The sequence below is a fragment of the Taudactylus pleione genome, unplaced genomic scaffold (genome assembly GCF_031769625.1).
Source record: "Taudactylus pleione unplaced genomic scaffold, aTauple2 ptg000184l, whole genome shotgun sequence".
In the NCBI taxonomy this organism is placed as follows: Eukaryota; Metazoa; Chordata; class Amphibia; order Anura; family Myobatrachidae; genus Taudactylus; species Taudactylus pleione.
In genome coordinates this window covers 3025022-3037908 of record NW_028284586.1, presented here as the reverse complement: position 1 = coordinate 3037908, position 12887 = coordinate 3025022, and the positions used below count along the sequence as shown (strand labels likewise).

The 12887-nt window shown below is 43.7% G+C and overlaps 1 protein-coding gene across 1 annotated transcript in view; it reads left to right on the top strand.

Moving 5' to 3' along the window:
• Positions 1 to 480: 480 nt before the first annotated feature.
• The window catches only part of LOC148519701 (protein kinase C delta type-like), a 43972-nt gene continuing 31565 nt past the window's right edge, over positions 481 to 12887 (top strand). The window contains exon 1 of the mRNA XM_088476195.1: positions 481 to 793. Coding sequence (XP_088332321.1) covers positions 481 to 793 — 313 coding nt within the window. The remainder of the gene's footprint in view (positions 794 to 12887) is intronic.

The window sequence follows — 12887 nt, the reverse complement described above, 5'->3', positions numbered from 1 at the left end:
GTTTCATTATCCTGGAAAATTAGTTACAATTTATAATATATGTACATTTTGGCCTATATTCCACTATTGCAAGTTATAAAAATATAAAAATAAAGTAGGAATATGATCATGGGAAGCACTTCCGGTAAGGCATAAATAATGTGCGACTTACACTGACTGCAAAATACTAAAAAAAAAAAAACTTTCCATCCACAAATTTCTCTACCAATCAAACACGTATCCTCATGGATAATATATACATTACAGTGTATTTGAGAGAGCAGCAAGCAGGTGACATCACATGAAACCATGGCCTGACCTCATGCACCTGTAGTCATGGCAACAGAGTTGTTTACTTTCAAAGTTGGGAGCGGCAGTTAGAAGATCCAACTGACGTTGGTGCAGAAGACGGAGCCCAGTGGGGAGAAGCAGGACCCAGCGCAGAAGAAAGAGAAGACAGTAGGAAGTAAGAGTAGCAGAAACAGGAGCAATAAGGAGACCATGGAGCCGGCACAGAGGAAAGAGAAGATGGCAGGAGGGAAAAGGAGCAATAAGCAGACTTTGGAGCCGCCACAGAAGAAAGAGAAGATGGCAGGAGGGAAGAGGAGCAGAAAGAGGAGCAATATGGAGCCAAAAGCGAAGAAGCCATGTCCTGAAGATGGTCAAGAGAAGAGGAGAGTAAAGAAAAGCAGGAAGAGAAAACACAGATCGGGGGAGTCTCTGGCAAAGAAGAGGAAGAGCGCAGCGAGAGAGGCTGAAGAATTTGATGGAGATCAGCCAAGACCAGGTAGAGAGGGGAAGGAGGTTTTATCAGGTAAAACGATTCTTAGTATGGGGCAGTTGTAGAACCGCAGCAGTATCAGAGGCACAAAGTGTAGTTGGAGAGTTGTTATATTCAATTCATTATTTTACATTGACAACACTTTATCTTTAAAATGTTACTATATAATCAATATTTGGTACTTAAGTATTATAGGGACTACTTGTCTAATTGAGGGATTATAGGTGCTTGAGTATTAACTGTCATAAGTATCAGAGTACAATAGGGACTACCTGTGCTTATTATCTTTCTTACGTATGATATAATTGGATAAAATGTTGCATTGTAAGAAACATGTAACATATGAGCTGCCATAATGAAGGTCACTTGTTGCTACATTTCTTTTCTTAATGCTCCAAAACTGTCCCCATAATTGTTGATTTTTATATAATGAAATGATGTAAATGATAACTACTTATTCCTGATTCAGTATCATTTTATTAACAAATATGCATATTAGTTAATAAAACCACCAAGTTTTACTGGTAACAACGTTTCATTAATTTTATAAACGGCTATACTGCTGGTAATGACCGTTTCATACCAGCTACATTGTATATATATTTAAGTTGTGTATCATGTGTAAACATTGTGTATGTGAAATAAGCTGGGTACACACCTTTATGATCAGCGGCTAATGGAATTAATCTCTCCTGATCAGCCGTGCAGGGTGTACCCAGCGTGACCCCGTCAGATGTCTGCAGCCGCGGCCAGTTGGTAAATTTTTGATATTTATAAAAGCCGGCCGCCGGAGCACTGTATTCCGATCTTTCCCCCAGGGTGACCATCAGGGGGGTACTGCTGTACTAATGTACCTGGCCCGCAGACGTCTCAAAGTAGTTTGGTAATAAAATAAGTGGTGCGCTTCGGGCCCCGTCAGTCACTGTAACTACTGGCTAGCATAGCAACTGCGGGACGGGCCCCCTTCTCATAGAAGAGCAAAGCAGAGGAGAACGTGGCTTTAGTCTGTGCTGTGCTGCAGCTGCCAGGTCTGTCCATCCTTCTCCTATCTGCAGATGATCTCCTATCTGCACTGCAGCTGCTGAATTACGTTCCTTGTCCCTCCCCGTGTCCCCGCCCCCTCATGCTCTGCCTGGTCTGTCCGAGTCCCCGTCCCTCCCTGCCCGGGCTAGCTATCCTTCTCCTGGGGGATCTCCCTGCAGAGTCCTGACAGCTTCCGGTGTGTGAGGGAACAGCCACCTACAATGCTGCAATCACAGGTAAGGATGGCTCTGTATCCATGTTAGGTGGGGGTGTACACTTCTATTATATGGGGGGAGGTGAAATGTATCAGGGGGGTTTACACATACTTTCTGGGGGGTGTGGTGGGTTCGGAGGGTAATGTATCAGGTGGGAGAGGTGTGTTTAGGGGTATAGTAATGTATCTGGGGTGTATAGTAATGTATCTGGGGGTGTATAGTAATGTATCTGGGGGCTATAGTAATGTATCTGGGGTGTTTGGTGATGTATCTGGGGGTGTATAGTAATGTTTCTGGGGGGTACAGAAATATATCTGGGGGTGTATAGTGATGTATCTGGGGTGTATAGTAATGTATCTGGGGGGTATAGTAATATTTCTGGGGGGTATAGTAATGTTTCTGGGGGGTACAGCAATGTATCTGGGGGGATATAGTAATGTATCTGGGGGGTATAGTAATGTTTCTGGGGGGGTTTATAGTTGTATCTGGGGGTATAGTAATGTTTCTGGGGGGGTACAGTAATGTATCTGGGGGGTATAGTAATGTATCTGGGGGAGTATAGTGATGTATCGGGTTTATAGTAATGTATCTGGGGGGCATAGTAATGTTTCTGGGGAGTATAGTAATGTTTCTGGGGGTGTATAGCAATGTATCTGGGGCAGGGCCATAACTAAGGTGGTGCGACCTGTGCCCTGGCACAGGGCACCACAGGGCAGAGGGCGCTGTTAGGCCTGTCAATTTTCCTATTTATTATCATTCTCACTTGTAGCTTCCTCATCTTTTACCCCCAGCATCTCCTGCCCTCCCCTATCTCTTCCCTAGCCCTTCCCCATGAGGCCATGGCCTTTTTTCAAGTGCACCATCTTATTTCCCTATTTAAATGCCAATGCTCTCTCTGGCACAAGGCACCAAGAGTCTAGTTACGGCTCTGATCTGGGGGTGTATAGTAATGTATCTGGGGTAAATAGTAATTTATCTGGGGGCTACAGTAATGTATCTGAGGGGTATAGTGATGTATCTGGGGGGTATAGTAATGTTTTTGGGGTGTATAGTGATGTATCTGGGGGGTATAGTAATGTATCTGGGGGTGTATAGTGATGTATCTGTGGGGTATAGTAATGTTTTTGGGGTGTATAGTGATGTATCTGGGGGGTATAGTGATGTATCTGGGGAGTATAGTAATGTATTTGGGGTGTATAGTAATGTATCTGGGGGGTATAGTGATGTATCTGGGGTGTATAGTGATGTATCTGGGGGGTATAATAATGTATCTAGGGATGTATAGTGATGTATCTGGGGTGTATAGTGATGTATCTGGGGGTGTATAGTGATGCATCTGGCAAGGTATAGTAATGTTTTTGGGGTGTATAGTGATGTATCTGTGGAGTATAGTAATGTATCTCGGGGGTATAGTAATGTATTTGGGGTGTATAGTGATGTATCTGGGGGTGTATAGTGATGTATCTGGGGGGTATAGTGATGTATCTGGAATGTACAGTAATGTATCTGGGGGGTATAGTAATGTATTTGGGGGTGTATAATGATGTATCTGGCGGGTATAGTAATGTATCTGGGGGTGTATAGTGATGTATCTGGGGTGTATAGTGATGTATCTGGGGTGTATAGTGATATATCTGGGGTGTATATTGATGTATCTGGGGGATATAGTAATGTATCTGGGGGGTATAGTAATGTATCTGTGGGATATAGTGACGTATCTGGAGGGTATAGTGATGTATCTGGGGTGTATAGTAATGTATCTGGGGTGTAGAGTAATGTATCTGGGGGTGTATAGTGATGTATCTGGGGGTGTATAGTGATGTATCTGGGGATGTATAGTGTTGTATCTGGGGGGGTGTAGTGATGTATCTGGGGGGGAATAGTAATGTATCTGGGGGTGTATAGTGATGTATCTGGGGGTGTATAGTGATGTATCTGGGGTGTATAGTGATGTATATGGGGGATATAGTGATGTATCTGGGGGTGTATATTGATGTATCTGGGGGTATATAGTGATGTATCTGGGGATGTATAGTGATGTATCTGGGGGGGTATAGTGATGTATCTGGCGGGTATAGTAATGTATCTGGGGTTGTATAGTGATGTATCTGGGGTGTATAGTGATGTATCTGGGGTGTATAGTGATATATCTGGGGTGTATATTGATGTATCTGGGGGGGTATAGTGACGTATCTGGAGGGTATAGTGATGTATCTGGGGTGTAGAGTGATGTATCTGGGGTGTAGAGTGATGTATCTGGGGTGTAGAGTGATGTATCTGGGGATGTATAGTGATGTATCTGGGGGTGTATAGTGATGTATCTGGGGATGTATAGTGTTGTATCTGGGGGGGTATAGTGATGTATCTGGGGGGGAATAGTGATGTATCTGGGGTGTATAGTGATGTATCTGGGGGGTATAGTAATATATCTGGAGGGTATAGTGATGTATCTGGGGTGTAGAGTGATGTATCTGGGGGTGTATAGTGATGTATCTGGGGATGTATAGTGTTGTATCTGGGGGGGTATAGTGATGTATCTGGGGGGGAATAGTAATGTATCTGGGGATGTATAGTGTTGTATCTGGGGGGGTATAGTGATGTATCTGGGGGGGAATAGTAATGTATCTGGGGTGTATAGTGATGTAGTGATGTATCTGGGGGTGTATAGTGATGTATCTGGGGTGTATAGTGATGTATCTGGGGGATATAGTGATGTATCTGGGGGTGTATAGTGATGTATCTGGGGGTGTATAGTAATGTATCTGGGGGGTATAGTAATATATCTGGAGGGTATAGTGATGTATCTGGGGGAGTACAGTAATGTATCTGGGGAGAATAGTGATCTATCTGGGGTGTAGAGTAATGTATCTGGGGGGTATAGTGATGTATCTGGGGTGTATAGTAATGTATCTGAGGGGTAGAGTAATGTATCTGTGGTGTATAGTGATGTATCTGGGGGTGTATAGTGATGTATCTGGCAAGGTATAGTAATGTTTTTGGGGTGTATAGTGATGTATCTGTGGAGTATAGTAATGTATCTCGGGGGTATAGTAATGTATTTGGGGTGTATAGTGATGTATCTGGGGGTGTATAGTGATGTATCTGGGGGGTATAGTGATGTATCTGGAATGTACAGTAATGTATCTGGGGGGTATAGTAATGTATTTGGGGGTGTATAATGATGTATCTGGCGGGTACAGTAATGTATCTGGGGGTGTATAGTGATGTATCTGGGGTGTATAGTGATGTATCTGGGGTGTATAGTGATATATCTGGGGTGTATATTGATGTATCTGGGGGGTATAGTAATGTATCTGGGGGGTATAGTAATGTATCTGTGGGATATAGTGACGTATCTGGAGGGTATAGTGATGTATCTGGGGTGTATAGTATTGTATCTGGGGTGTAGAGTAATGTATCTGGGGGTGTATAGTGATGTATCTGGGGGTGTATAGTGATGTATCTGGGGATGTATAGTGTTGTATCTGGGGGGGTATAGTGATTTATCTTGGGGGGAATAGTAATGTATCTGGGGGTGTATAGTGATGTATCTGGGGGTGTATAGTGATGTATCTGGGGTGTATAGTGATGTATATGGGGGGTATAGTGATGTATCTGGGGGGTATAGTGATGTATCTGGGGGTATATAGTGATGTATCTGGGGATATATAGTGATGTATCTTGGGGGGTAATAGTAATGTATCTGGGGTGTATAGTGATGTATCTGGGGGTGTATAGTGATGAATCTGGGGTGTATAGTGATGAATCTGGGGTGTATAGTGATGTATATGGGGGATATAGTGATGTATCTGTGGGTGTATAGTGATGTATCTGGGGTGTATAGTAATGTATCTGAGGGGTAGAGTAATGTATCTGGGGGTGTATAGTGATGTTTCTGGGGTGTATAGTGATGTATCTGGGGGTGTATAGTAATGTATCTGGGGGTGTATAGTAATGTATCTGGGGTGTAGAGTAATGTATCTGGGGGGTATAGTGATGTATCTGGGGTGTAGAGTAATGTATCTGGGGGGGTATAGTAATGTATCTGGGGTGTAGAGTAATGTATCTGGGGTGTAGAGTAATGTATCTGGGGGGGTATAGTAATGTATCTGGGGTGTATAGTGATGTATCTGGGGGTGTATAGTGATGTATCTGGGGTGTAGAGTAATGTATCTGGGGTGTAGAGTGATGTATCTGGGGTGTATAGCAATGTATCTGGGGGGTATAGTGATGTATCTGGGGGTGTATAGTGATGTATCTGTGGATGTATAGTGATGTATCTGGGGTGTATAGTGATGTATCTGGGGGGTATAGTGATGTATCTGGGGGTATAGTGATGTATCTGGGGTGGTATAGTGATGTATCTTGGGGGGTAATAGTAATGTATCTTGGGGGGTAATAGTAATGTATCTGGGGTGTATAGTGATGTATCTGGGGTGTATAGTGATGTATCTGGGGGGTAGAGTTATGTATCTGGGGGGGTAGAGTAATGTATCTGGGGTGTAGAGTGATGTATCTGTGGGTGTATAGTGATGTATCTGGGGGTGTATAGTAATGTATCTGAGGGGTATAGTAATATATCTGGAGGGTAAAGTGATGTATCTGGGGGAGTACAGTAATGTATCTGGGGTGTAGAGTAATGTATCTGGGGTGTAGAGTAATGTATCTGGGGTGTATAGTAATGTATCTGAGGGGTAGAGTAATGTATCTGGGGGTGTATAGTGATGTATCTGGGGGTGTATAGTGATGTATCTGGGGGTGTATAGTAATGTATCTGGGGTGTAGAGTAATGTATCTGGGGGGTATAGTGATGTATCTGGGGTGTAGAGTAATGTATCTGGGGGGGTATAGTAATGTATCTGGGGTGTAGAGTAATGTATCTGGGGGTGTATAGTAATGTATCTGGGGTGTAGAGTAATGTATCTGGGGGGTATAGTGATGTATCTGGGGTGTATAGTGATGTATCTGGGGTGTATAGTAATGTATCTGGGGGGTATAGTGATGTATCTGGGGGTGTATAGTGATGTATCTGGGGTGTATAGTGATGTATCTGGGGATGTATAGTGATGTATCTGGGGAGTATAGTGATGTATCTGGGGGGTATAGTGATGTATCTGGGGGTATAGTGATGTATCTGGGGTGGTATAGTGATGTATCTTGGGGGGTAATAGTGATGTATCTTGGGGGGTAATAGTAATGTATCTGGGGTGTATAGTGATGTATCTGGGGTGTATAGTAATGTATCTGGGGGGTAGAGTAATGTATCTGGGGGGGTATAGTAATGTATCTGGGGATGTATAGTGTTGTATCTGGGGGGGTATAGTGATGTATCTGGGGGGGAATAGTAATGTATCTGGGGTGTATAGTGATGTAGTGATGTATCTGGGGGTGTATAGTGATGTATCTGGGGTGTATAGTGATGTATCTGGGGGATATAGTGATGTATCTGGGGGTGTATAGTGATGTATCTGGGGGTGTATAGTAATGTATCTGGGGGGTATAGTAATATATCTGGAGGGTATAGTGATGTATCTGGGGGAGTACAGTAATGTATCTGGGGAGTATAGTGATCTATCTGGGGTGTAGAGTAATGTATCTGGGGGGTATAGTGATGTATCTGGGGTGTATAGTAATGTATCTGAGGGGTAGAGTAATGTATCTGTGGTGTATAGTGATGTATCTGGGGGTGTATAGTGATGTATCTGGCAAGGTATAGTAATGTTTTTGGGGTGTATAGTGATGTATCTGTGGAGTATAGTAATGTATCTCGGGGGTATAGTAATGTATTTGGGGTGTATAGTGATGTATCTGGGGGTGTATAGTGATGTATCTGGGGGGTATAGTGATGTATCTGGAATGTACAGTAATGTATCTGGGGGGTATAGTAATGTATTTGGGGGTGTATAATGATGTATCTGGCGGGTACAGTAATGTATCTGGGGGTGTATAGTGATGTATCTGGGGTGTATAGTGATGTATCTGGGGTGTATAGTGATATATCTGGGGTGTATATTGATGTATCTGGGGGGTATAGTAATGTATCTGGGGGGTATAGTAATGTATCTGTGGGATATAGTGACGTATCTGGAGGGTATAGTGATGTATCTGGGGTGTATAGTATTGTATCTGGGGTGTAGAGTAATGTATCTGGGGGTGTATAGTGATGTATCTGGGGGTGTATAGTGATGTATCTGGGGATGTATAGTGTTGTATCTGGGGGGGTATAGTGATTTATCTTGGGGGGAATAGTAATGTATCTGGGGGTGTATAGTGATGTATCTGGGGGTGTATAGTGATGTATCTGGGGTGTATAGTGATGTATATGGGGGGTATAGTGATGTATCTGGGGGGTATAGTGATGTATCTGGGGGTATATAGTGATGTATCTGGGGATATATAGTGATGTATCTTGGGGGGTAATAGTAATGTATCTGGGGTGTATAGTGATGTATCTGGGGGTGTATAGTGATGAATCTGGGGTGTATAGTGATGAATCTGGGGTGTATAGTGATGTATATGGGGGATATAGTGATGTATCTGTGGGTGTATAGTGATGTATCTGGGGTGTATAGTAATGTATCTGAGGGGTAGAGTAATGTATCTGGGGGTGTATAGTGATGTTTCTGGGGTGTATAGTGATGTATCTGGGGGTGTATAGTAATGTATCTGGGGGTGTATAGTAATGTATCTGGGGTGTAGAGTAATGTATCTGGGGGGTATAGTGATGTATCTGGGGTGTAGAGTAATGTATCTGGGGGGGTATAGTAATGTATCTGGGGTGTAGAGTAATGTATCTGGGGTGTAGAGTAATGTATCTGGGGGGGTATAGTAATGTATCTGGGGTGTATAGTGATGTATCTGGGGGTGTATAGTGATGTATCTGGGGTGTAGAGTAATGTATCTGGGGTGTAGAGTGATGTATCTGGGGTGTATAGCAATGTATCTGGGGGGTATAGTGATGTATCTGGGGGTGTATAGTGATGTATCTGTGGATGTATAGTGATGTATCTGGGGTGTATAGTGATGTATCTGGGGGGTATAGTGATGTATCTGGGGGTATAGTGATGTATCTGGGGTGGTATAGTGATGTATCTTGGGGGGTAATAGTAATGTATCTTGGGGGGTAATAGTAATGTATCTGGGGTGTATAGTGATGTATCTGGGGTGTATAGTGATGTATCTGGGGGGTAGAGTAATGTATCTGGGGGGGTAGAGTAATGTATCTGGGGTGTAGAGTGATGTATCTGTGGGTGTATAGTGATGTATCTGGGGGTGTATAGTAATGTATCTGAGGGGTATAGTAATATATCTGGAGGGTAAAGTGATGTATCTGGGGGAGTACAGTAATGTATCTGGGGTGTAGAGTAATGTATCTGGGGTGTAGAGTAATGTATCTGGGGTGTATAGTAATGTATCTGAGGGGTAGAGTAATGTATCTGGGGGTGTATAGTGATGTATCTGGGGGTGTATAGTAATGTATCTGGGGTGTAGAGTAATGTATCTGGGGGGTATAGTGATGTATCTGGGGTGTAGAGTAATGTATCTGGGGGGGTATAGTAATGTATCTGGGGTGTAGAGTAATGTATCTGGGGGTGTATAGTAATGTATCTGGGGTGTAGAGTAATGTATCTGGGGGGTATAGTGATGTATCTGGGGTGTATAGTGATGTATCTGGGGTGTATAGTAATGTATCTGGGGGGTATAGTGATGTATCTGGGGGTGTATAGTGATGTATCTGGGGTGTATAGTGATGTATCTGGGGATGTATAGTGATGTATCTGGGGTGTATAGTGATGTATCTGGGGGGTATAGTGATGTATCTGGGGGTATAGTGATGTATCTGGGGTGGTATAGTGATGTATCTTGGGGGGTAATAGTGATGTATCTTGGGGGGTAATAGTAATGTATCTGGGGTGTATAGTGATGTATCTGGGGTGTATAGTAATGTATCTGGGGGGTAGAGTAATGTATCTGGGGGGGTATAGTAATGTATCTGGGGTGTATAGTGATGTATCTGGGGTGTATAGTGATGTATCTGGGGGGTAGAGTAATGTATCTGGGGGGGTATAGTAATGTATCTGGGAGGGTATAGTTATGTATCTGGGGTGTATAGTGATGTATCTGGGGAGTATAGTGATGTATCTGGGGGGTAGAGTAATGTATCTGGGGTGTCGCCACTTGCTCCGCAAAGATAAGGGCTGAGCTGCGCAGCATAAATCAAATCACTGCGCAATCCTATAGCTGGATAAAATCTCACTATGGGCCAAATCCAATTTGAGGCGAAAAACCGTGATGTCATTTTCGCCTGTTAATTATACCCGTATTCAATTACAAAGACTTTTTGCAGGTGCGAAAAATCCTTGTAAAAAAATGGGATTAAGTTTTCACCATGTAATACATGGCGAAGAAAAATGCAGAATTAGGGTTTAGGGGTGCAGGCATAAAAAAAAAATAGCCTACACTCCTGTAATGTGTGTCAAAAAAAATGTTTTTAAAAAAAATCGGACACCCCAAAAAATTAAGTTTAATTTTGGGGTTAAAAAAATAAATAAATATGGGGGACAAAATCCTAAAGTAGCGAAATTTATTCCAGAGGGTTTTTCAAATATGCGGCAGGTGTTTTCTTCATTGCGGGTGATAGAGGCAGGTGCATTTTTGAAGAATTTTTAAAAAGTGACTTTATGGACTTAAAAATATGTTTGCACCCATTTTCATGTACACCAAATTTCATTAAAATAGTTATTTAAAAAAAACAAAACCTAAATGCTATTTTTCACCCCTTCTTCTAAAGCCGCATTTATGCACCTGCCGCGGCTATTAAAACCCCCCATTTCCTTCAGCAGGCAAAAACGGGGGGACCCATAGTGATCCCCCAAGTCAGGACATCTTTAGGGGGGTGCCAGGATGAATTCTCGAAAATTCCCAGGATTTTTTCGATACTTACCTTTCCGCTGGCACCTGTTTTCGCTGATTCCTAATTTAATGCGGGGATAAGCCGCCACACGCCAGATACTTTATCCCTGCATAAAATGGCGATGATGACGAAAAGTCCGACCTCTGACTTTTCGCCATCAAATTGAATAATGGCCTATGACGGGGATTATTGCTGCAATAATACCATATCATGGGTGGGTAAGGGGACCCAGGGAATTGCTTTGCCCAGGGCCCACACTGCTATAAGACAGCCCTGATGCCAATAGCATTATTTCCCAGCATCGCTGCTCCCTGATAGAAAGCAATGACCAGGGAAAATACTTGTAATCAGCGCCACATTTTCCCATTTACTAGTGAATCTCTATATTCTCAGGGAGGGGACCCTCAGATTAGGAATAGGCAGCACAGCATGGTGATTAGGAAGTGCAGTCAGAGACCCTTATTACGTTGTACTGTTTGTGTCCTTATCCTACACTCTGACTTGTAGCGTCCAGAAATATTGCATCACAGTATGGATAAATGACGTGAAAGCAGGGTAACTAAATGATATCTCCAGCACCAGGGGGTGGGTGATGCTTTTAGGCTGGAAGGAGGAAGAGGGGAGGATTTATGGTAACTGAGGGGTCTGTTGGGTGGACTGAGCCAGGTGTCTGCTGGAAGATTAGTATACAGCAGCCGCCGGGAGGCTCCTCTGACACTGTCACATCAGATGCGACTGTGTCAAACAAAGTCCCAACTGGTGTGGTCACGTCTCATGGGACCACGCTAGACAAGTGATTACACTGCCCATGCATATCATTGTTAGCCTGAAGATAAGTGGTCTGTCCTGTACTAAATTTTTGGCATTCTAAAAATATAGGATTTTCCCCCTTACTGAAAGTGAATGCAGGAATGGACATTATGCCATATTGTAGCTTGGCACATGTGTTCTCTGGAAATACAATGTAAAAATATGCCAGGCCAAAATAAATATGCAAATTGGCAATTGGTTCTAAGGGAGTCACCTTACATTCATAAGCACTGTTACATGTAATTACTGCTGGTATGAAGTGATGACCTATGATTAGATTACACAAAATCATCATCATCATCCATTCCTGGAATCAGACCCACCTTAAGTTAAATCACCAGTGGCCGTATACCAACCAACCAACCAAGCATTCATCAGAACAATTAAAGCGTCACGTGTCCGGTATGGATTGCCAGCAGTCGGGATCCCGGAGGTCAGATTCTCAACACCGGAATCCCGACAGGGTTAACATACTGACACCTGTTGGTTGGTATGAAAACCCTTCTCCTCTCCCTACCCTAACCCTCTGTTTGTGGTGCCTAATCCTAACCTTCCCCCTAGTGCCTGAACCTAACCCCTCCTCCCTGCACCTTAAACCTAACCCTCCCCCTAGTGCCTAACCCTCCCCCGAACCCCCCATACTTACCTTCGGGATGCCGATGGTCTGTATTTTCGATTCGGGATCCTGACTGCTGTTGGTATTCCACCGCCAGTATTTAGACCGCGGGCATCCCGTCAGCCGTGAGACTGACTATGGACCTGATTCAGACCTGCTCGCTAAGGCGCAATCGCTCGCCCTGAGCGATTTTCGCCCATCTGCGCTTGCGTATAATTCACAGTGCGTGTGCGCAAGCCATTCGTTGCAATCTGATTTTGGTAGCTCGTAAGCCACTATCAAGTCGCTGCTTTGAGTGACAGATAGTGCTGTTTGTGGGAGGTAACAGGGGAAGGTGCTTGTGAACGGAGGAGTGGATGTGCGAACGCAGGCGTGTCCGCCAAAACGCCGTTTAAAGGGTGTGCATAATTAGCAAAGTAGCGTCATTGTACACGTCACCTGCATGTATTACAGCCAGCGCTGATCGCTGTGCTTGCGGCAGGTTAAGGCAACCCCAAGGGCTGCGAGCAGCTCCGATGGCTCACGATGGTCCCGATTAATCCTTCATTT